Source organism: Sturnira hondurensis, unplaced genomic scaffold (assembly GCF_014824575.4).
Source record: "Sturnira hondurensis isolate 20B ecotype Veracruz unplaced genomic scaffold, ASM1482457v3 Scaffold0022215, whole genome shotgun sequence".
NCBI lineage: Eukaryota > Metazoa > Chordata > Mammalia > Chiroptera > Phyllostomidae > Sturnira > Sturnira hondurensis.
Genome location: NW_028094846.1, coordinates 9,359,807 through 9,385,548, shown reverse-complemented (window position 1 = coordinate 9,385,548; position 25,742 = coordinate 9,359,807). Strand labels below are relative to the sequence as shown.

At 44.5% G+C, this 25,742-nt stretch overlaps 1 protein-coding gene across 1 annotated transcript in view; it reads right to left on the bottom strand.

Moving 5' to 3' along the window:
• Positions 1-1,559: 1,559 nt before the first annotated feature.
• TDRD5 (tudor domain containing 5) overlaps positions 1,560-25,742 on the bottom strand; it is a 44,207-nt gene continuing 20,024 nt past the window's right edge. The window contains exons 7-18 of the mRNA XM_037034985.1: positions 24,139-24,292; positions 22,881-23,089; positions 21,659-21,879; positions 15,954-16,166; positions 15,377-15,443; positions 14,045-14,245; positions 13,410-13,568; positions 11,646-11,807; positions 9,507-9,689; positions 8,592-8,732; positions 7,033-7,243; positions 1,560-1,902 (exon numbers count right to left, since the gene is read on the bottom strand). Of these exons, the coding sequence (XP_036890880.1) occupies positions 1,655-1,902; positions 7,033-7,243; positions 8,592-8,732; positions 9,507-9,689; positions 11,646-11,807; positions 13,410-13,568; positions 14,045-14,245; positions 15,377-15,443; positions 15,954-16,166; positions 21,659-21,879; positions 22,881-23,089; positions 24,139-24,292 (2,169 nt within the window). The 3' untranslated portion in view covers positions 1,560-1,654. The remainder of the gene's footprint in view (positions 1,903-7,032; positions 7,244-8,591; positions 8,733-9,506; positions 9,690-11,645; positions 11,808-13,409; positions 13,569-14,044; positions 14,246-15,376; positions 15,444-15,953; positions 16,167-21,658; positions 21,880-22,880; positions 23,090-24,138; positions 24,293-25,742) is intronic.

The window sequence follows — 25,742 nt, the reverse complement described above, 5'->3', positions numbered from 1 at the left end:
GCCCCAAACCCAGTGACGGCCCATCAGGCGGAGTGATGTGTGTTACTCAAACTTGGTTTCTTCTTTAAAGGAAGAACTCTAAGACGCATCACTCCAAAATAAATTTTCTTCTTTAGAAACAAATTGTGAAGTTACCCAAACCTATATGAAAGACAGAGCTTTTCCAGTCTATATCACAGTGTCACATGTGCTATTTAACTGTCAGAATTGACAGTTTATTGACCCTCCATATAACTCGTCCAATGTCCTCTCCAAAAAAATGTCCAATATAAAATCACCAAAAAATCCAAACGAGAACCCGCTCTTTCTTTTGGGTCAACTATCAGTGAGGTTTCCAGATTACTTTTTTTTTCTTGGTCAACTAGTAGATCATCATTCTTAGAGATAACTGGAATTAGAAGTGAATCTAGATTTTTAAATTTTATTGCATTACACGTTTTCTCTAAGGGTTTTAAACCAAAAACTACCAGTATTTGGAGACTCTAGATTTAACTTTGGTTCATGATTACTTACTCCTAAGAAAGAAGTCTCAACCAGTAAGATTTTAAATTTAAATGCACTTTTATACCCACTCTCATCTCTCCCTTCCTCACTGGACATTTCGCTGGTTACGTAGCTGGGAAGGGAAGAGGCGAGATTCCTTGTTGTAGAAAGAGAACGAACTCGGGGCAGCTCTCCCCTTCGGTGCGGAAATGGGAGGCCACAGGAGAGGGACCAGAAAGGCAAGGACCTAGTTACACCCCTTTTTCTGCCTTTATGCCTAGAAGTGCTTCTGTGTTGGGTTTTTTAATTTGGGGGTAAGTCTGGTATTTTACCACAGGTTAATTAACACCACTTACGTTGTTCAATTTCTCCTTTCCGGTTTTTCTTTTCTCTTGATGGGTTTACACTATGAGCTGAAGAGAATGTCATGTAAGATGTCACATGAGTGGGCTGCCGAGAACATGACCTTACGTAACTGCGTACCTGCCGCTGCCGAACCGTGGCCACACGAAGGCTCCTGGGAACCGCGAGGACTGCGGGGACGGCTCGGCTGAGCTCCAACAATCTGTCTCTACTTTTGTTACTAGTCTCCCGGGAACTGCCTGATACTGAGAAACAGCTGAATTACTTTTAATGTAAAAGTGGGTATACGCCCAAAGCTGCAGGTGTAGATTTCCTTGCTGATCCCAGAACTTCAAAGAAATAATCACGGTAAGAATTCGAGCCCTGAATTCTTTCTCTGAGATGGAAGATTTCAAAGAGAAAAAGCAGCTTTAAAATGCAGGCATCCCTGTTTTGGAAACAGGGCTATGAGGTCACTTTGATCTTACTCAATATGGATCACAAAACATTGGTTTTTCAGTTTCCATTTATCAGTCATGATAGGCACAAGAAAAACATTTATAGCAACATAAAAAATAAAAGCTCCATTAACTACATTAAAGAAGGGGGAAGAAAACTATACAGAATAAGAAATACTGTCAATAAAAATATTTAGATGAACAACAGAAACCAACACACAACAAACGGGACTGTCAACACAACAAAGGTAACACACAGTCACACAGAGGGAATAGGACCCGCTACCAAAATGCTCGTTTCTCAGTCAGTCCTCCTCGCCTGGGCCTGGGCAAGCCCCAGCCGAAGCAGCGGGTTCCCTGTTCCTCCCTGCTCAGGCCTCCGTCCTCTTCACGCTGGGACACCAGTGGAGGAAGCTCCCGGATGTGGCTAGGCGGGCAGCAGCTCCTAAGGCTGCAGTGGCTGTGCTTCGAGGAATGTAGAATTTCTGAGAAATCTGGTGCTCAGGAGACAAAATGAGAGAGAGCTGGTCCATGGCTCCGTGGCTCTTATCTGTGAACACCGTGAGAGCGTGGCTACTCTGAGAGTCTTCGTTCTTCAGGCTCCCAGGAGAGCTTTCCACTGAAAAAGGGAGAAAGCACAGGTCTTTTCAGGGGTCCCCACGCTCACCACCTTCTCGTTCCTGTTCTAGTCTCTATAACATGGGTCCTGGCCACCTTCTGTTGGGTGGTGACAGTTACCAATGGCAAATCAGGGGATGACACTCAGAAACCAAGCAACAAACGGAGGGGAAATGAGGGTGGGGAACTGTGCCCTAAGATACAATAAATCCATGTGTGGATGAGGGCAAAGGAGAGGAAAATGCCCTCTGAACAAGGAAGGGAAGCTTTCTTTCCAGGACACCATAAAACGAATGGGATTAATTCCAGTCGCAGGGAAGAGTCCTTCAGTGCCCCTATTTCCTTCCCTGCCATTCTCTGTTGCCAAAGGGTCCCCGATTCCTAGTCTGTGCCAGTGTGAAAACGAGACTGACCGAGACTGCAGTTGCTACAGAGTTCTAAACACCAGTTATCAGCTATAACACGAATGCTTCAGGAATAGGTTCCCGCCAAGAAGAACCTTTTGGGTGAAGGGACTAAGCAGTACAAATCGGTAGCTGGAAGAGCCAGGGAGGTACGGATTTGCAGCAAGGAGATTCAGTCCATAATGCCAGTAAGGAGAGTGGGGCCAGGTGGGCGCCTGGGGCTGCAGGTGGACCAATCTGCACTGTACGTGTGGTTTTCCGGCCACTTCGCTGCACATCTGAAACTGGTGTGGAACGATATTGAGTGTAAACTTCGGTAGAAATATAATATAAAATAAACAAGTAAAGAAGAAGTTAAGAGAGAACCTTTTACATGAAATAAATTGCTGGGAATGCAGACTTCCAAAGGGCCAAAGAAGGGAGTGTGAGGTGCTCTCCCATGTGCGTTCGGACAGCTCTGCTAAGAGCAGCTGGGCTCTGAGGTGTTCACCGCCTGCCCACAGCGTGAGGGGAGCTTTTGCCAGCACGCTGCTCCCATTAAGAAAAGCCTGCTTTAGAAGAAAAATCCAGGCGAGCTAAACAATGTGCTCTCGTGCTGGCCGCCGCTGTAAACACTCCACAGACTGGCATGAGAATGCCAACAACATTTTGAAAAGCACTGCTCTCTACCTTAAAAACACAGAGTTTTTTACAAATTCAGAGAGAAAAGCAGGCACAATCCAATATTTTAGTCATCTCTGCGTCTTCAGCACTAGCTACAGGAGCGTGTGGCGTATGTTCCATACATTTGTAATGAATTATGTTCACGGAGGATCTGACAGCTTATTCTGAAAAGGGAAACTCCAATCACAAAACTGTAGTTAAAGCCACTAGAGAGGAAAAGAGATGCTGCGTTCTGATGCAATAATGTGGTTTCCTTCAGTGAGCTCAGATGTCAAAAGGTATAAAAAGACGAAAGCAGGGTCATACATGACCTAAAAACTTGAAACAGCAGCAACACTTCCGCTTTCAGACGCGATGTTGATGGAACAAGGACTGAAGAGCCGTCCCTCCTGCTTTAAACAACAGGAGACCCGGACAAAAGACGTGAAACGAGAGCTTTCACACCTGAACAGCAAGTGTGCGGGACAGAGCCCCCCCGGGAGGAGGGACAACAGGAAGTGTGCCCTACCTGCTCCTCGGCTCCCTGGGGGTATTTCCGGGCCGCTGGACCCTGCTACACGCTGTTCTGAAGTGAGCCTTCAGCTAGGCTGTATTCTGGGCAACTTGATAAGTGTCCTAATTTAAAAGGATGCAAGGTATGTTTCCTAATCACAAAATTAGATTAGAAATCAATGACAAAGACGTTTGGAAAATCCCCAAATATTTGGAAATTACACAAACACTTCTAGAAGGAAAAACTCATAAGGGTAATTTTGACTATATTTTGAAATTAATGAAAACAAAAGTACAATACACCAAAACTCATGGGATTAGCTTAAGCAGGGCTCATGGGGAAATTTATAGCATTAAATATTGTAATGTTTAAAATTAAATATACTATTAAATATTCTAGTATCAAAAGTCTGATATTAAATTTATATTAGAAAAAAGGCTATGAAACAAATTACCTAAGGTTTTAACTTGGAAAACTAAAAACAGAGTGAATACTACCACCAAAGCAAGCAGAAGAAATAATTTTGTAAAAACGGTAAGAGCAGAAATCAATGCGAGAGAGAACAGAAAACAACAGAGGAAGACGGGTGGGACCAAAAACTGGTTTCCTTGCTAACAGTCCAGGCAGACTGATTAGGGGAAAAGAGATGTCACAAATTACCAAGAGCAAAAATGAGATGTAATAAACTATAGATATTTAAATAGCATAGAATACTATGAATACTTTATGCCAATAAAATGAAATAGATGAAATAGATAAAATCTGTGAAAACTACCGAAGCTCACTGAAGAAGAAATAAACCTAAATAGCTTTGTATCTATTAGAGATATTGAATTTATGGTTTAAAACCCTACAGAAAAAACGTCTAGGCCCGGAGGGCTTCCCTGGTGAATTTTACTAAATGTTTGAGAAAGGAACACATCCACTCCACACAGACTCTTACAGAAAGGGGGGGGGAGACACCCCAGCTCACCTGATGAGGGCAGCATGCCCTGGACACCAGAACCAGCCGACCACAGAACAGGAACCGAGAAACCAGCAGCTCTCGTGAGCACAGACAGACATCCTTCATAAGATTCCTTCACAAGAGTTTTAACAAAAGAGCTCGTGAACCCTACGCCGTGATGAAGAGGCCATTAGCCCGAGAATGCAAGGTTGGTTTAATACTAGAAACTCAATGCTGTTCACTCTGTTGACAGACTTTTTTTAAAAAGGGTAATCTCGATAGAGGCAAAAAAAGCATTTCTTTAAAAATGTTATTTATTTATTCGTAGAGAGAGGGGAAGGGAGGGAGAAAGAGGAGGAGAAACATTGATGTGTGAGAGATACATCAATTGGTTGCCCCTCACAAGCTCCCAACTGGGGACCTGGCCCGCAACCCAGGCATGTGCCCTGACTGGGAATTGAACCAATGACCTTTTCATTCGCAGGCAAGCACTCAATCCACTGAGCCACACCAGCCAGGGCAAAAAAAAAAAAAAAAATTGATGAAATTCAATATCCATTCATGATAAAAAAACTATCAGAAATCTAGGAATAAACTGGAATTTCTTCAACCTAACAAGGGTATCCACAAAAACCTATAGCTAACATACTTTACTAGTGTAAAACTAAATGTAACCCCAAAGGTCTAGACTAGACAAGGGATTTCACTCTCATCTCGGCTGTGCAACCCCACACTGGTGGTCATAACCAACATAGAAAACGGAAAAAAGGCAAAAGACTCCATACAACATAACCTGTCTCCCCCGCCCACACACAGATAATACGATCATCTACAGAAAATTCCAGACAAAACTAACAAGCTAAATTTAGCAAGGTCAAAAGATACAATGACAATTTATAAAAATTAACCCTGTTTCTGTAAACTAGTAACCATAAAAAACTGAAATAAAAATACCATTTGTGCAATGGATTTAAAATATTAAATACCCAAATACTAGGCACACATTTAACAAAACACGAACACCGATGCACTAAAAACACGAAACTGCTGACGCTGAAGAGGACCACAGCGCAGGGGGAGAGGGTCCAACTCATAGATCGGAGGGTGTTAAACGCAGGGGGGGGGGACGGTCAAACTCCTGGATCGGAGGGCGTTAAAACCCCCAATGAAAACTTCAGCAGGCTTTGTGTAGAAATTAGGTTAAATATAAAATTCATATGGAAAGTGACCAAGAATTTGAAAAAAGAACAAAGTGGTATGATTTCAGGATGTATCGCACAGCCACAGTAACCAACACAGCGGCACCGTGACGGACACAGACCCGCAGAGCAGAGCAGAAAGTCCACAAAGTCCTCATATATGTGGTCTACTGACTTTTGACAAAGATATAGGAAGTTTCGTGGAAAAGGGATATTCTTTTCAACAAATGGAGACGTGATAAATGAATAGTTATAAGCAACCTGAATAAACACTGATCCTTGTATCACACTGTATTACAAAAAGCAATGAACTGGATCACAGACCTAAATGTAAGACCGAAAACTATAGAACTTTTCTAAGAAAAGTAAGAACAAATCTTACTTGGGTTAGGAAAGATTTCAACCTAGGTTACAAAAAGCTCAAAACTCTAAAGAAAAAATAAATTCAACAAATCCTACTTCATCAAAATGAACCCATTTGCTCTCCCAAAGATGCTAATAAGGAAATGAAAAGGCAAGCCACAAACTGGGATAAAATATTTGCAATATTCTATCTGTCAAAGGATTTGTGTCCATAATAATTTTTCACAAATCAATAAAAAGAGGGTGGTCCAATAAGAGTGAGCCTGTACTTGCACAGCTGATTCCCTAGAGAAGACAGAGACAGCACAGGAAAAGATGGTCACCACCCTGTGCTGGCAAGGGTGTGGCGTGACAGGTCGCAGGGACAAATACAAACTGGTATGGCCACTTTGGTAAACAGTTTGGACAGTTCTTAAGTTCAACATGCAGTGACCCCATGGCCCAGCAATTCCAGTCCTAAACACACACTGAAAAGAAACAAAACAACATTGTGTCAACTCAAAGAGCTGCATGTGATGTTCACAGCAGCTTTATTCCTAACGGCAGAAATCCTCAACCAGCCCAGGGGGCCCTCATCTGGGGAACAGACGGACCGACTGCGGGGACTCCGTACAACTGGGTACTACGCAGAGGGGAATAGGAACACACTTTTGGTACTGGCAACAACTGTTGCTAAGTGGGACAATTCACTTTCTTCTTCACACATAAAAACGACACGCGCTTGAGTCCCTTAACGGGGAAGAGAGAAAAAGTAACACACGGCCTCCGGCGAGCGGGCGGAGGGATAACTGCCCGGCAGGCGACCACACTTCGAGACGGATGGAAACGTCCTGCACCACGAGTGCGCGTGGCTATGAGGCCCGTACCTTTGCCAACACTCACAGCGCGGTGTACCTCCCCGAACTGCAGGAGAAAAGAAGAGAGGCCAAGTGAGAGAGAAGGACGCACCCCGACGACCTGAGGCGAGTGCTCCAGTCGGCATTTTTCAAATTGCATTCTGAGTAAGAGGAGGCGTCCGGCCACGTGGCAAGCCACTGGGTTCATCCACTGTATGGAAACCTACCTGACCCGGGGCGCCGTTCTGGGGGGTCCCCCGCGGGGGGCGCTGCATCGAGGGCTGCTGCGGGGGGCGGAACCGGCCCCGGCTGCATGTGGGCGCCCGGAGGCTCGCCCTGGCTCCCGGCGGCCGGCTGCGGGGACTGGACGAGGGACACATAGAAGTCCTCCAGCTCGGGCAGCGCGGAAGAATCGGAAGAACCTTCCAAGTGTGGCTGCTACAGAACAGGAAGGATGAGGCAGAAGCAAGAAAAGTAACTGTTACTGTGATGGAACGAAGAAGCTTGTTTTTTTCCCCTTACTTAGAAATAAGACAAATACTTTTATATCATAAATTCTCATTTTTAAGAACTGAAATACTAGTATAAAGGACACATGGACAACAACTAAGGGGGGTGGAAATGGGAGGGGGGAGCACGGGGGGGGAGGGCTGGGGTGGGAGTAAAAGACAAAAAACTGTACTTGAACAATAATTAAATAAAATAAAATTTAAAAAAATAAGATACACACACACACACAAAGAACTGAAATACTCTCTAAACAAGTCCACTAACCTAGCAACTATCAATTCAATTCATAAAACACTTACTGAACGCATATCATGAGCAACCACGGGTTGCCAGGCCCACTAAGGGGGAGTGGCAGGAAAGGAGAGCCCCCACCCCCCACCCCCAGCACTCGGGCAGGCTCACCGCTAGCTCACTTGCATGGGTCTCTTCATTTCAACATCAGAACGACCACTTTTTGGTCAGGTGTTCTGTGTGTGTACTAAGCTTCTTTCCCTTAGTACAGTGCTTTTCACACAGAGATGGAGCAAGTCATTCAATGTCAATCAATAAATGACAAGGCAGAGATAGGAACTCGGCCCAGCCGATGCTCCTGGCCCCCCAGGAAGACAGGACCCCGACCCTGAGGAGCCCGCAGGCCCCGTTAGGGAAGCAGGGCACATGCTGCCGCTGGCGTGGAGCCGGGCCTTCACTGGGACACAAAGGAGCCAACGAGGGCTCCTCAGAGGTGACACCGCGACGGAGTATTAAGGGCCATAGTGGGAGAGAAAAAGACGAACGTCCCAAACAGAGGCTGAATCTGGGCGAAGGGAATGGGGTGCCAAATTTGACACAGACGTGAAGAAGCCTGCGGTCAAGTGTCATGATTCACACAAACTGTCCTGCTGTTTGCGGGACGCTCACAATACGGCTGAGAAGCAAGAAACAAACGCATTTTGTCCCAGTCAGTGTGTCTGCCGCCGCCAACGGAAAAGGAGAAAACAGGCCTAGACGACGGGACAGACACAGAGCTTAAAACCTAGAGCAAAGTAACACAAAAACACCTGTTTGCCCCTAACACAAATGTTTCATCCATCTTTTAATTTTAGGCTCAGGACTTTCTTCTGAAGAAATGAACGACCGCATTGGGTTCACTGAAATTTTAAAACCAACATACGTTGTACATACATGCATTCTACAAGACAGTGAAGGAGAGGTCATTAGCCAGACTTTTACTTTTGGGAATATGCAAACGCTTCCTCATGCCAACCTGTGACAGTAACACTCACTCAGCACTTACCTTCTGAACCCTGGGTGTCCCGGTACTTCTTTCCTGAGCACCCAGTCCTCCTGGTTCTTGAACTTCAACTTGCATTCCATTCTCAAGGCCTAAAGGCTGACGTGAATCATCCCATATATCTTGTGTAGAAACACACCAGTCCTACCGACAGAAAAGTGCAACAATGACCTGAGATACAGGGCCACACTGCCCATAGAGGATCACCTGGGCAGGGGAAAGGCCAGGGGTGACGCACATTAAACCAGAAAAGGTACTTAGTAACCTTCTGTATCAGTGTGACCTTCCCTCCTTACGTTCCTGAGCCACACCCAGCACCCCAAATTCCTGTGAACACAACACATCTCCTAAAAACAAATGTGGTTTATTTGCAGTATTTTCTTCGATAGTGTTTTCATGGCTAGATGATTTTCATGCTCATCTAGTATTTAAATGGCATAAATTATCAGGAGTCCCTTAACTGCAGACATGTCTTTTTTCATAACCAGTGGGACTATTTAAAAATTTTACATTATTTAATTCAAATTTACATACACTCCTGTAGTTAGCAAACGTCCTTCCTGCAGAGACCCACAAGGTATATTACAAGATGAAAGCAACAAAAACGCCATCAGGGAAAACAGTCTGTCTACAGATCCTGAGGCCCTGACCAGGTGCCAAAGGCAAAACAAAGACTGTAACGCCTGAACGGGTCAGAGAGGCACGAAGAGCCCACGGTTTCTTCATCCCTGCTTCATCCTACCAGCCCCCCGGCCCCGCACCGCCTCTACTATCTTAGGAAAACATGCGTTTTTCTGAATTATCTTCTGATAAATGACTTTGAATTCCATAGTATATAGCTTTCCTGAGCTGTGGACAATTACATGTACGTTTCTTTTTTTTCAGTAGTGATTGGCATTCTGTTTCTCAGGATCTAACCTTCTCTGGCGTTTCTTTATGCGACGGGCCCAGCTTCTTTCCATCATGGCCGGAGGTAAGTACGTGGGAGGCAGCGCCACCACCTAGTCCCATCTTAGCTCGCAAGGGCAGCCAGTTCTCATCCCAGACATCGTCGCCTATGGTCACGGACTCCAGGCACGGCATTCCGGTGGGGATCTCATCCTGGAAGGTATCAGAGCGTAAGCGCTCTAGTTCCTATACGAGCACATTTTAGAACGTAGGGTTGTCATTTTCTCTTGACTCCAGGTAAAGATGGCAGTTTGAATACACAATTTCTTACTCCCTCCCTCCTGAAAGATCACCAAAATAAAATAAAAAGATTTAAGGTATAAACTCGCGGTCAAAGAGAACAGAGAAGAAAGTGCCATCCACATTTTGGACACAGGAAAGCAGAAGGGACGGCTGATCAAGCAGTCCTGAGAAAGCGGAATTCTGAGCTTGTAGTGAGAAAAGCTGAGAAGAACCCAAATGTGTACTGCTGATACCACAGGAGTGCAGTACTCTCCGTACACAAGTTTTTTGGGATGAGGGGTCAGGTGGAAATGGAGACAAAAGCACTGACTGAAAGTGGGTAAGAAGCAGTTGGAGCCAAACAAAATGGACTCACAGACACAGAGCTGACAAGTGGTTGCCGGAGGGTCGGGGTGGGGAACTGGGTGGGAGAGCTGAAGGGATTAAGAGGCACAGACTGGAAGTCACGGAACAGTCGTGGGGATGTAAAGTACAGCCTAGGGAGTGGAGGCAATACTATTGAGATAGCTTTGTGGTGCCAGATGAGTACTGGAAATATCTGGGGAAACACTGTAAAGTACATGGCTGTCTGATCACTATGCTGCACACCTGAAACCAATACAAAACAATGCTGAAAGTAACATGTAATTGAAAAATAACACCCTGGCTGGTGTGGTTCAGTGGATTGAGTGCTGGCCTGTGAACTAAAGGGTCGCTGGTTCGATTCCCAGTCAGGGCACACACCTAGGCTGCGGGCCAGGTCAGGTCCCCAGTAGGGGGTGTGCGAGAGGCATCCATACAGTGATGTTTCTCTCCTTCCCTTCCCCTCTTTCTAAAATAAATAAATAAATACAATCTTTAAAAAAAGAAAGAAAAATGAAAATAACAAAGCAGCAGCAGCCAGATCACCAGATTCCCCACCCGGCTGCCCCATCACAAGGACCCAGGCAACTGTATGTCCTCCTCCTCCTGAAAGACCAGGGGGTCTTCTCGAGGGTAAAATCGAGGGAGAGCACAAAACAATCCATGTTTTAAAGCTGACAAGGCAGTACACCAGAAGAAAGTCACCCGTGTTGTAGGCTAAGTTGAAAAGAAACATTAACACTGAAGAAATAAAGTTAGGCAGGGGAGGAAAAGTTGCTGTAACATACCACTTGGCTGTGAACGGCACTTAGAGAGTCCTGATAACACGGACACTGAACAGCGAGCTAACGGGAAGTCTAAAAACCGCACTGGTGACAGGGTCGGGGGCGGGGGGGAGGGTGACGAAAAGGACGCTTGTGTGTGGTGGGGGGCAGTCCATACGTACATACTTAAAATTGGAAAACAAAGATGTCACAACATAAGCATATTATCTAATGAAAGAAATAGAGGTCAGTTCCAAAAGCGGTAGCTAAGAGAGATGGAAATGTCTGCCCTGTGAGCCAGGAAACGCAGGGGAAGGAGTTATGGGGGGTCCTAAGCTACATGCACATAAGCATTTAATTAAAATAAAAATATGTCCTCCAAAAAGGGTGTCAACGGTTTTCCCGATGGGTTTTCCCCGCACTCTCTCTCAATACTAGTTTCTAATCACTGCATGATTCTTGAAGACAGCCCAGCATGACGGACAGCAGCCGACACTCCAGGCCAGATGGCGCCCTTGTCTTGACGGAGGCTTTGTTGCTCCGGCTGCGGCCTCTGGGGCTGTGGCCTCCGGGGCTGTTGAGGGAGGAGGGGTGCCCCACCTGCGGGCGCTGCTCCAACTGCACTGAGGGCAGCGGGGGGTGGGGGTGGGGGTGGGGGTGGTGGTGTCCACTGGGCTCTTTCATCCCAGCCCCCTCCACATACAGATTATTTGGATTCACGTTAATTACATTTTTAAAGAACTGTCTTTCCTCCTCCTACCTCAGTCTCTTCCTTCAGATCCTTTAGCTCTGGGATGGAGCACTTTGCAGCTTCCTTATAGCTCTTATCTTGGGCTTTCAAAGAGCTGAATTCAGAATCCTTTAATGGCTTCTCTGACTCATATTTAAGGTCAATGACAGCCTTTTCATCATTAATATCCTGCTAGTAGATAAAAAAATAAATTATTTTATTTTTATACTAATGATGTTACCAAAATCTATCTGCAAGCCAATATTCTGGGTGGGTGGGTGGGTGGGGCACGGATTTTTGACAATTGCTACCTTATTTCCTAACTTTATCCATGACCCTCAGTCTTCCATCCTGCTAAACTAGTCCAGACCAACAAATATCTACTTAGCACATGTTACGACATGTGTGCCAGGAGGCTCTGTGAATCCAAGCGTGAGTGCAACAAGTCCCAGCTCTAGAAGATCCCAAATGTGTAGCAGGAAGACACACACCAGATAATCGTAGTACAACTGTTAGTTAGTGTGGGGCCCTCACGGAGCAGGACCAAACTGGGCCAGGGAGGAAGGGTATCCTGCGAAGGTGCAATGAAGGACTTAACACAAACGGCTGGGACGCCTAAGAGAAGAGTAGGGAGTCCAGGGACTGAGGCGGGTAGAGGCTGGGGGGTGTGTACAGCACATGAGTCTTCGTGTGTTAAAACCCAGGCTGGATGAAATAGGGGAGTGTTAAGATTTATTTCTTCTGCAAAAAGACGGCTTTATCTCATTTTTAGGACCGAACTGTGGTTATTTGAAGACATCAACAGAGTGACAATAGGGTATTCTAAAAGTTTTAAAGGTTGAACTCAATTCCTGTTTAAGAGTCAGGAAATACAACTGTTCTAATCAAGTAATAATGACTAAAAAGAAATCAGGCTTCGGAAAGACAAACAAGGCACAGTTAACTGTACTGTAAACGGACATCGAAAATCCTTGTACCGCTTTGAACACGCTGCAGTGGTCTCCAGTAGTCACTGTGGCCTTTCCTTCCCCTTTTCTACTAACTAGTGTCTACTAAAATAATGCAATCGTATCAATAATTTTTAAAGTCACACATACGAAACATACTTAAACAATATAATATTTTGTGTCCTTATTGTGTCCAAAGAAACCACTTTTGTGGCTCTCCAACAGAACACGCCCTTATGTTCTTGGCCCAGTACTCACTGTCACCAATAATATAAGACCCAAAGGACATGAGTATTTGTTCACTGGCTGAAGACATCACTGACTCCTTACTATGTGCTCCATCTCAAGTTGGAAAGCAACAACCTGGTGAAGTGACTGTGCAGATAAATTAACTGGGACATGTGAGTGCTTACGACAGTGCCTGCCACACAGTGTGAGTTTATTTTTTTATTATTGCTGCTGGGAAAATAACAACAATGATGATGATGTGTTTATTGCTGTAAGTGGGAGCATTTGGACTGGCGCAGATGAAGTCACAACAGCACGGAGGCGGCCATGGACTTGAGTGCACGAGAATTCGTACAGGAGGGAGCATGACTAGGCAGGTTTCAGCCAGCAGTCAATAGGAGACCTAGGCAACTATGAAGATCACTTCCTAGGTTTGGAAAGCCTCAGTCTCCTCATCTATAAGATAAAGACAATTATAGTAACTATGTCACTGGGATTTTATGAAGATTAAATAATATATCATACTTCAAGTTCTATTTACAGTGTTTGGCATATAGTAACTCCTAATTAAATGTTAACAATAAAGAGAACTCTCATCATATTTGCCAAAACCTATTACCGGAGTACATAAATCGCTCTCTTTTGACTGCAGACTTATCTCCTGTTCTTCCTTAAAGTAGTGGTGCTGGGAGGGACAGGCCAGTTCCGCCAAGACAGCATCCTCCAGCCCTGCACTGGGCTTTGTGTACAAAGCTAACGGGTTGAGTTCGCTGAAACCCTAGGAGAAAATAAAGGAGAAAGGGTTAGTCACTCAGAGAAAGGTGAAGCGTTAGCATTTCATGATTTGCAAGTGTTGAAGAAATGTATTCTCTTCTAGAGTTTAACAGTAAAAGAATTTCGACATTGAAAGTTCTTTCTAGTCACAAAAATGATCAACCTCAATATTAATAGTGATGCAGCCACTGCTGTCAATAATTGCAAAATGAGAGAGTGTTCTTCTTTTCCAAGAATACCTGAGAGAATTCAATACTTTGGGGTAAGTCCTCAACCAATTATTTAACATATAAGTATTCACAGTCTAAAGGACAGTAAGCCGAACACAGTTTTTTTTTTTTTTTGTGGTCATCTAAAAATGAAGATGGCAGGTATCTCTAAGTTTAAAGAATGAATCGAATGACCTCCTTCATTCAATTCTCTTCTGGAAGAGCTGAGATTAAACAAAACAACCCGCAGAGCACACCCAGACGGCCCCACCTTAGAAGGGACGTTTTCTCGGCACACGATGGCGTGGCCCTCTGCTCTCAGGACGTGGTGGAAATAGACGTCTTCGTTCGAGGACGTGTCGCACAGAAAAATGTTGAGGATCCCATCGATGTATTCATCCACTACCCCCACTAATGGCTTCAAACCACACAACTTCTGGAACTGCAAAATAGCTGTGGATGTCCAATATTCCTGAAACATAAACAAGATAGGAGAGTCACGTGATAAATGGAAACACGGATTACAGTGACTAGGTGCAAAAATACATTCCTGATGAACTGGAGATTATACTGGGAAAATAAAGCCATAAAACACTAGACCACCACTCTGGAGGACACTTACGATTTCTGTTCTTTTTGACCTGCGAGAGCATCACAACCGAAGCTCAAATCTGCCTTGCCAAGCAGATACCCTCACAGCAAAAACAGTTCCCACTTTCCCTTTAATTTTGGCTTGATAATTTGTTACTCTCTTCATCAGTTTTTTGATACCTTCGGACACATTTTTAAAATATTTTATCTAGAATTTTTCGTTGTTCCTGAAAGAGAACTAGTCCACTAATCTTACTGAATCATATCTGAAAATGAAAGTTTTTCACCAGGTAAAAATATAAATTTTTTCTCCAATCACATTTTAAATAACTTTCCTTCATCCTGAACATCCTGAATATGGACCCCGCCTCAGGTTCCTGTCTATCTCTCTGGCGACATTCGTCCTGAGCCAGCTCCAATAACAGGATGAGTTCAACAGATCATCAAATCCACGAATAGTTAACCACAGTTTCAAACTGCATGTTATGGGGTTTCTTGATTTTAGCTACTCCCACCATTTCAGAGTATTTTGTTCATGACTTTAAATTAGTGTCTTAACACTTTAAGCCATCTAAGAGAAAATGATAAGATATAGTGGTTTTTGAAAAGCATGCCGTTAAATGAGTTCATCCTGTTATGCAGCCAAACGGAGCCACTTCAAACTCCTCAAGTTGGAGATGTTTTATGCTGCTCTCCTCAGGCCTGGAGTGTCTTCTGTTACAGTCTCCATCTTCCCTCACAGCTCCGTTCAAACGGCACCTCTACTACAGGACCCTCCCTGATTACCCTGAACAGAGATGTGTGCTCTGCCTCGTTCACCTCCACCGCACACCATGTCAAAAATCGGACAGATACGACCCAGTACCACTGCTTCTGCTACGTGTCTGCCTCCCCTGTTATCTACGATGATTTCTGTGAGGGTTCACCCCAGGTTTTACTTTCCCATCCTGAGAACCCAGAACTGCTCCCGGCATCAGGCGTTTTCGGGTTAAGGGGAAACAAGCACACGCACCTCCACTGGTCTCACCCAAGCCAGAGAGCAAGGAATAGCCTGGGCCGGAAGCTTTGTGTAGCAGCATCTGCAACAGATCATCAAATCCACGAATATTTAACCACAGTTTCCAACTGCATGTTATGGGGTTTCTTGATTTTAGCTACTCCCACCATTTCAGAGTATTTTGTTCATGACTTTAAATTAGTGTCTTAACACTTTAAGCCATCTAAGAGAAAATGATAAGATATAGTGGTTTTTGAAAAGCATGCCGTTAAAATATAGGTAGGAAGAGTGTGAGCTTCATGCTATGTCAATGCAACTTGGAACCCAAAGAAACCTTTTCTTAATAAGAGGCTGAGGTTCAGTTTCATGGTCCATTTCGGATTCACAGTCACATTAAAGAAGACACAGAGATTACAACCCACGTGCGAAACTAAACCACCATTCGCCAAGTCTGCACCGAGAACAAGGAGTGGTAAGCAGGGAAGAAGGACAGAGGGAAGAAGGCAAGAGAAAACAAAGAGACCCTAACCCCACAGAGCTCCGGGGTCATGATTCAAAATGTAAGTTGTGCTTATCAAATCTGTTAACTCACTTGAGGAACCTCAGGGAGGACTTCTGGACGGTTCCAATATTGCCAAAGTCGGGGTAGAACACTTCGACTCCCTGTTTCCCGAGGACTCGGTGGATAATGACCCGATACCACCACTTATCCTCCGAAATCTTCACACAACAGAGATGTCCCGGGTGGATAAAAGGTTCTGGCATGACGTACCGATCGGAAACCAGCTGATTAGAATAACAGCGCCTGTGGAATTCCACAATGTGGAAACCCGTCAGGGAGGAAGAATTAAAGACAGTTTTTACTGATGTATCGAAAGCAAGAAAGTCTAGGCAGAAAGCAAAAAAAAAAATCATCACTTTTTCTGATTTGTTAATGCTTGTTAGTACCAATTAGTTTTATTTTCCCTTTTCTTATCCAAATCCCTTCTCTTCATCAGCAAATGTTTTCAAATAGAAACTTACACTCTCATTTTACCTCCAGTTCTCTGGATTCCAGCTTCATTCCCCAGAACTTCCTAAAATGGACATTTTTAAAGACACCAATGGTGTGTTAATTCCCAAATCCAACAGCCTTTCTCCTTGGCTGTCAGTACACTCGCTCCCTCTGCAGAATGACCCGATCCTGTCCTCGTTCGCACTCCATCCTGCTTGGACCCCAGGACACTCTTTTCTCCCATTACTACCTCGCCCACCATTATTCCTTTACTGGTTCTGTAACTGCCTCCAAAGTCTGGGTTCTCTGGGGTCTTGTCTTTGGGAAGCACAACAAACTAAGAGCTCGGGCTGTAAAACCAGTAACCTGGGTTCACGCCCCGACCCCATCGTTTACTAGCTGCAACTTCTGTGCTTCACCTTCCTTGTGGAAGACAGAGGTGGTGGTAACCAATTCTTAGTCACAATATGTGAATGTTTAGCACAGAGTCCAATGTAGTAAATGCTCAAATATTATTATCCTTGCTGTACACCCTCTCATCCATTTTTGTATCTTATACTGCTTCTGTTAAATTGATGATTCTGTCTTTTTTTGTTGTTGTTAAGAAAAATAGAGACATTAATGGAACAGGCTACAAGAACCATTGTATATAGGACAATGATGCCTCCGTCCCCTTCAAAGCAGGCACCGTGGGACCTCACACAGGTCTCCCAATTGCCATCGGCTGTCCCGTCATATTTTCCTGAATCTCACTGATGGTCTGAAATCTCTCCCCTTTTTTTTTTCTTTTTGAGGGGAGGGGGGATTTTTTCTTACAATTAATATTATTTTCTTACAATTAATACTATTAGTTTCAGGTGAACAGCTCAGAGGTTAAACTAATCATCTGCCTTACAAAGTGATCCCCCCGCTATTTTAAGTACACACCTAGCAGCGTACATAGTTACTACACTATCACCGACTGCAGTCCCTGTGCTGTAGTCCACAACCCCGAGTAACCCCACGATTACTTGGTATCTACTTCTCAACCCCCCCCCTTCTCACCAAGCCCACCAACCTCCCCCTCTAGCAACCACCAGTCTGTTCTCCGTATCTGTGAGTCTGTTCCGATTTTGTGTGTTCGTTCATTTACTTCTTTAGATTCCACATGGAAGTGGAATCATCTCTAATTCGGACCCTGCATCCCTTCTGTGCTTTAAGACTTTAATTCCAACTAAATGAGAAAGACACTAGTTGTCCCTCAATTTTCATTCTTCTCTCTCTAGTTTGTAGTAATGGAATCCCTATTTTTAACTGAGTGTGTAGCCATTCAGATTTCCCAGGCTCCCTCACAGCTAATACATGTGGCTAGGTGAATACTATGTTCTGGCCAATGGGGTGTGAGAAAAAGTGAGTGTGCATGATTAAGATGGTGAATTAATGGGCATTTTACCACAATTTTTTAAAAGGTGCAGTGCAGAGCCCTGGCTGGTGTGGCTCAGTGGATTGAGCACCACCTTGCAGACTGTGGGTCACCAGTCAGGGCACATGCCTGGGCTGTGGGCCAGGTTCCCCACTGGGGGCAAGCGAGAGGCAACCACACATTGATGTCTCCCTCACACATCTATGCTTCTCTCTCTCACTTTCTCTACCCTTTCCCCACTCTCTAAAAATAAATAAATAAAATCGTTAGAAAAAAGTGAAGTGTGGAAATATACCTTGCGTCTTTCAAAGAAAAGGGAATACCTCCAAGCCCTGGCCCCCTTTCCCCCCCTCCCACTGGCTGGAATGAAGAAGTCCAAGTGGATCTGCTGGTGAGTTACATCCTGGACCGTACGGATGGGCCAATACGGGCCCCATTGTCTGGGGCAGCGAGACAGAAAACACCTGGAGCTACGCTATCCATCTACATTGCTTATACACGGACTATTATGGGAAGAAGGAATAAACGTTTATCTGCATGCTACTATGGCTAAGTTTTACGTCTGAAACAGTGGCTATACCTAATCCTAACACTGTCCACTCAGCATCGCCCATTCGCTATGTCATGGTCACCTGGATGCACTACATGTAATGTCTAACCTGTAACCTCCCCTCCAACCTGCCTAATCTCCAGAGCTGGCACAGCTTTCAGACGCCCCTTTCCTCTCCTATCCGTCTCAATGCCATTCCGACTTGACAATGACACCTTCCTAATTCCTCTCTAATCTCTCCTCCTTTCCACTCTCTCTCTCTCTCTCACCAACACTGCCTATTAATGACTCTCTTCCCTTTCACTCCATCCATTCTCCACACCGCAGCTAGAGTTAGCCTTCCGAAACACTAACCTGTGGGTGTTCTTTCTTTCTTAAAACTGTCTACAGCAGGGGTCCCCAACCTCCAGGCCACGGACTGGTAGCGGCCTGGGCCTGTTAGGAACCAGGCCACAGAGCAGGAGGTGAGCTTGAATGTAATGTGCTTGAATCAGCCTGGAAGCGGCTCCCTACCCCAGGTCCCTGGGGAAACTGTCTTCCACGGAGCTGGTCCCTGATTCCGGAACGGTGGGGGACCGCCGGTCTACAGAATAAGTTGCAACCCTTCCTGGAGCACCCTAGCTCTCCCCCGCCCTTCCTGCTCCACATGCAGTTACTTTCCCCCAACCTCACCCAGCCGCGATGCTACCTCCCCACCTGCTGTTCCCCGAGCACACGGCTCACACCTCCTTGGCTGGCAAACTGTCACTCGTGTTTGAGGCCCAGCTCAAGTATCTCTGCCCTGCTGAGCAGAACAACTGGCATCACACAGCAGGCCCCTCAGCCCTCACCTCTCTCCCCAGCTAATCAGAGTTCACAGAGTAAAGACCGTGCCTGTCCCCCCCTGGTACTGCCAGCGCCTCCGTGTCCCAACAGCAAGCAGCAGCAGGTCAAGTGCTCATCATCAAGTGGCCAGCGTTTCAGCTAGACTGTCCTAAGCACTTACATGTCCACAACGCTACGCAAAAGACACTATTACCATCATCCCCATTTTGGAAATTAGAAGACCAGGCCCAGAAAAGTCAAGTCACTTCAAGGTCGCTGAGCCAGCAAGTGAGCTTTGAGATGTACACTGAGCCTGACAGGCACAAAGAAGTGGGATACGTGAGATATTTTTACTGCGTGATTATTATGTGACTAACGGTACGCCAGGTGTTCTTGGGTGGGCGCTGAGTACAGAATGTGGTATAATTGTAAACAGGAAAGAAAACATAAAGGGCTTTTAGAAAGGCACAAAATAAATAATAAAAATATTCTTACATGTGACACCAGTGTAAAAATCAGACACTCATGGATAAATATAAAGTTCCTGAAAATGCACACATTTTACCTGGTGTTTATTAACACGGGCATCATTTTTCAGTACAGAAAGGGGCTAATGTAGAGCAGTGGTTCCCCAAGCGTAGTTCGCAAACCCCTAAAACCCTGATAACACCTTTTCAGGAAGGTCTGTGCTAACACTGGCGTCGACGGTGTGGTGGGTGCACGTCACGTGGCTCAGCTGAACCAAGGCAGTGGCACCAAATTTTACCAGTGGTCATTTATTTGTCCCTTTCCTAGTGGTCATTTACTTGTCACATTAAATAAAAAAAGAAAAAAGAGGCTAATTTCACTTAAAGATGCCCTTGATAAAGCAACAAAAATTGTTAAAGTTATTAACTCTCAACCACTGAGCAACCATCTTGTCAATATTCTCCGTGACGAAGACAGAGTCTTGTTTTTACTTGGAAGGTAAACTAGACATTGTTTTCGTGGACACCATTTTCACTCGAAAGGGCTGCTAACCAACTACGTTTATTCCGACTCGGGTATTTCACACATTTTTTTCAAAAATGAAGTGAGCCTGTCACTTCAAGGAAAACATCGACGATATCTTTGTCAGTGGTCAAATACAAAGCTTTCAAATGAAAATTAGAATTTTGGAAAATGTTGCATTCACCACCATCGGCTTGACGGCTTCCTAGTACTTTTCTGATGAGATCAATGAGATACTAACAAAGGTGATTTTAAAAAAATATTACGTGATAAAACGAGTCGACATTTGGAAGATCGACGTAACTCAGCGAACCGTTACTTCCCAAATGACCAGAGCGTGAGGTTTTGAATCAGAGATGGGGGTCACGGATCCACTCGGGGTCAGGGTCGCTGAGCCCACACGGACAAGGGCCCTGTGACTGCTGCAGTGCTCTGCCGCTGCTGTCTTGGACTTCTTAGTAACTGTCAAACACGGAGCCTGGGTGCTTTGCACTGGGGCCTGAATCACACAGCCAGTCCCTGATCCATTCAAAATGCCAGGGCAGGCCACAGCCAAGTACACAAAGTTCAAATTCCAGACTGCGGCCAATCTTCAAGAAACCCCTACCTGTCAAGTTTGGTACATTATCAAAGAATATCCACAATGCTTTGAAAAGGTTATTAAAATACTCCTTTTCCCAACTATGCATCTGGGGGTATTTATATACTCCACACAAAACAAGATTTACATACTTCACACAAAACAAGAAGCAGACATTAAAAAATCCAACTTTCTTCTATTAATTCAGATACGAAAAAGAGAGCTACAAAAAGTACACCAATGCCACTCTTCTAGTTTACAAAAGTTATTTTCATAAAAATGTTATTCATATTCACACAAATGTACTTACCATTATTTTAAAACAGAAGATATTTGTTTTTAAGATTTTATTTATTTTATTTTTAGAAAGAGGGGATAGGAGGGAGAGAAAGAGAGAGAGAGAAACAGTGCATGGTTGCCTCTCANAGCAGACATTAAAAAATCCAACTTTCTTCTATTAATTCAGATACAAAAAAGAGAGCTACAAAAAGTACACCAATGCCACTCTTCTAGTTTACAAAAGTTATTTTCATAAAAATGTTATTCATATTCACACAAATGTACTTACCATTATTTTAAAACAGAAGATATTTGTTTTTAAGATTTTATTTATTTTATTTTTAGAGAGAGGGGATAGGAGGGGGAGAGAGAGAGAGAGAGAGAAACAGTGCGTGGTTGCCTCTCACACATTCCCAAATGGGGACCTGGCCCACAACCCAGGCATGTGCCCTGAACGGGAATTGAACCAGTGACCCTTTGGTTCACAGGCCAGCACTCAATCCACTGAGCCACACCAGCCAGGACTAAACAGAAGATATTTTTAAATTTTTGCAGTTTTAATTTCTACATGATAAATAACAATAAACAAAAGCTCTCTGGGGTCCTTAATTTTTAAAAGTCCTGAGGCCTAAATGTTTGAAGACTACTGATTTAAAAGGAAGTACACGAAAGATACACTGACAATAACAGACTCCTACCGCATTTCAATCATCATGTCTTCAAGCAACTCCGATGAGTCCCGGCTGTAGATCCGGACGTAGAACTGACTAGGAGAGATGACGTATTCCACAAAGACTCCCACAAGGGTGCTGGGGTCTAAGGGTGGCAGTCTGCACAGCTTCTTGTCCCGTACAGCATCTGGTGGGATGTCGATGTGGGCCACTGCCAGGTTGAGCTGCGATCTGTCCATTTCTACTTGCTACAAGTTAAAAAAGAAATCAAAGAAGCCACCATAAATCTTTGGGTGGACATCTCAAACTCTATGACATTTCTCAGAGTATATTTCATGAGTCACCTGTATCAGAATCACTTAGGAAATTAAAAATCTGGAGAGTCTTGGGCTTCAGCCCACATTTACTAACTCAGAATACTTGGGAATGGGGTCCATAAGAATGCATTTAAAAATTCCTGAGGTGATCCTTAACTAGGTCAAAACTACTGCCTTGTGATATTAGGTAAAGAGTTAAAAATGTGTCGCACAAACACCATATACAAAACTAAACACATGGTCCTTCAAAAAGGTTGAGCTATGGCAGATTCTCATCCTACCCAACCTTACCGAAAAAGGTAACTTGAAAGAATGGATTAAATTCCACACTAGTCTTATATTCAAAAGTAGGGTTTCTCAGCACTCATTCTAAATTATTTTCCTTTGGGCCTTCCTGTTGTCCAGAAAACACAGGCTCTCCTAACAAAATGTCTTCCTTCCATGAAAGAAGCAGGTATAGAGGGTAGGAGGGAAGGAGAGTAAGCAATTCGCTCCTCAGCAACAACAAAGGAAGTAACAGAGAGCGCAGAAAGGGAGAAATTGTGCAGAGATGGCACGAAAGAGGAAAAACCAAGGCTCCCCTACTTGAGGAGCGGGCAGGGCAGTTTGTGGCCAAGGCTGAACCTACGGCTAACACAAGGCTTCCCGATTCCTCCCTCTAAAGCAGTGCAGCATTTTCAAGCCTACATTTTGAAAAATGTAGACAAAGAGACAGCGATGTCACCTTGAGAGAGGTCAATTCTCAAAGCCACATGAAAACTTTTAAACGAGACTCAAGGGAAAAAAGACTGAAAACCAGAACAAATGCTGCATAAACTGACTACCCAGGAATCAGACTTTTCTGAAACGGAATTCTGCTTTCAGGAGCCATGCGCTCAGTTGCTCCCCATAAGGCTGAGTCTCCAGCGCACGAGCCCGTAAACCTCACTCACCAGCTGTAAAGGCTTCACCACCAGGTTAGGCTTCTTGTAAAGCTTCTGTTCTGGCTCTTTATGATTTTTAAAAGACCAAGCCCATGTGTTCTCCTTAAGAGCAGCAGCAGACGATGCATTTCTAGGGGGACTAGAGACACAGGTTTGGGCTTCTATTTTCTTATCTGATTGAATGAAACCTGTATTTTTCACTGATGAAACGGCTCCATCTGAAACGACCGAGAGAGCATCCTAAGTACAATGTATCTATCTGTGCAAGTATTTTTATAACCGTCGCTGAGCACGTCCTCTGTGCCAGGCCCAGGGTACACAGTGACAAATGAGATCCAAACCCGTCTTTGCAGAGCCTCTCAGTATGGAGACGTATAAGGGAAGTCCCAGGTGGGAACAAATCTTAAATTTACGTTGGGGGACAGGGAGATTCTAGTAAGGCTTCTAAACTTTGGTGATTGGTTGTTTATTTTTCAACCTTCTGATAACAATTTATTTATTCTCCAGATTTAGCAGTGAACATTCACTGTTGCTTAATGCAGCGTGTATGTGACTACTTAGCAGTGTGCGATATGATGCCTTCATTTTTAGGGAATTCCCAAATCAATCTCAGATATTGTTCAATTTACACATATATGATGATTACAAGAATTTGGCACATTAAAACCAACCCCAGATACATCCCAAACCATAAGGGTGCCTGAAAAATAAGCTAGTAAGTACACAAAGGGGCAGATACAATATTTATCACTGTATTTTTTTGTAGTGATGAAAAATAGATACAGTCGTGTCCATCAATGCGAGATTCAGTGAATTATTATGTAGTCACGTAGAAGAATTACATGTAGTTAAAAAGAATGAAGTTAGAATGACCTGTATGTGCTGATATGGAAAAAACATGCACATGTATGAAGTATAAAAAGCAAGGATGTATTCAATATTTATATAATACTGTTCTGTGTAAGAAAAGTTTGCATATGTTATAAAACTATGTAACACAGAAAAGGTCCTTAAGGAGACCCACTAAAGCCTTTAGCTGCCACCTCTGCATTGCTGGCATTGTTTAAAAAGCAAATATTACTTTTAAAACCTAGCTACATTTACATATACAATGAAAAAAGTCTGGAAGGCTATATAAAAATTCTAACATTTTCAAGGCTAACGAGTGATCTGCTTGGTTATAACAAAGAATCCTACATAACCAGTGTGCTCTTCTTGCTTGTCCTTACAGGGAAAACTAAAACTCAGGTGTGCGTCATGCACTCACCACGAGGCAGGGGCTTCAGATCAGCATCGAACAGCAGCAGGTCTTGCTCTCCTTCCCTGAACTCCACGTAGAGAATGTCACTAAGAGCCCCAACGAGTTCTGTCACATTTAAGAAGCCCAATTTTTTTGGTGAAAGTTGCTCTTTAAAAACTACCTGTCGTAAAAAAAGGAAAAAAAGGAATAACATGGAACAGCAATGTTAGATAACAGAAATATAATCTATACAGACACCCTTGGACAGTGCTTTAATCTGGACTTAGCCAAGCTCAACTTGTAAGGATCAGTGAGCGCAGGCGCCACAGTAAAGGCTTGCTTCCATGCGCAGGCAACCCAAACCAAGAGACCCTCGCCCCTTACTACAAAACTCGAAAGCCAACATCTTTCAGAGCATAGGGTGAATTGAAGTGAAAATCAGGAGACCCTTTTACCTCTCATTTTCAACAATGTCTGACTATAAAGCATCCATCTTTATTTTTTAACGAGGGGAATGTGCAAGATGCAAAAATCATAATAAAGCTGTTGACAGCTTATCTGCAGAAAAAGAATATCCACTACCACTTTCAACACGCAATAACGTGTTTTAAAAATATTTCCATAAAATTGTGTCTGTTTCACCCTGGAAGCTGGGATAAACCACCAGGCACCAGTGCATTTCCTCCAGTGCACTGTTTGATTTTCTTGCCGTGGAAAGGGAAAAAATTATATAAAGTATTTTATAAACCACAGAATACAGACAGAATAGATACTAAGTATGCTCTTTTCTTCATGATGATAATGCTGCCTGTAATTATTACTTAGAACAGGCACAAACTTTTCGCTTATACGAACTGGGCAAACAAGGGAGAAAGACGCCTTTCTGGGAAAAGGCAGGAGGAGTGGGTGAGCGGGAGGAAGGCCAGGGTCGGAGGTAGCAGTGACTCTGCGTGTGGGTGCGCACAGGTAAGGGGGGCGGGGTTTGGGGGTCTGGCAGACCTGTCAGGAGGGGTGGTGGGAGGCACAGTGGGGTCTTCCACTCATTGAAGGGGAAGGGCCCGGCTCACCGTAGTAAAAGAACTGTGGGTTGGCGTCTCAGCAGGCGGTGGTGGTCGCAGGGCCTTGACTTACAGGACACAAGGGTGACCGCAAGCTGCCGGTTCTCCAGCAGAGGACACGACTGTGTGGCCTGGGCTGGTGGTGTTTTTGCAGGTGGTGGGCAGCAGACAGGGAGGGCTCGGGCTGGGGGGGGGGCGGGGGTCAGTGTCCTTCTCTCTACACCAAGGGCACCTGGCGCAGAGGCTCAGGCCTGGGCACAGAGGGAAGGGTCGCTCCATCATCCCTCACTACAGGTCTGAAGGCAGACGGCCGGCTTCTCTTGTTGTCCGGGACCTCCAACCAGAGCGGTTCATTGAACTTCCTTTTCCCCTTATTGCACTGGCTGAGAGCCTTCAGCACAGTCTCCTTGGCACAGGGGTCTGGGGGCTCTTCGGGGGGTGGACATATATAGAAGTTTGGTTTGCTCCCAGGAGGAGTAATTTTAATCGTCACCGGGCTCTGGAAGCGTCGACGGCGGCGAGGGTACCAGAGCTGGTGCTGCATCATACTCTTCGGGGTGCCGTAAATATCCA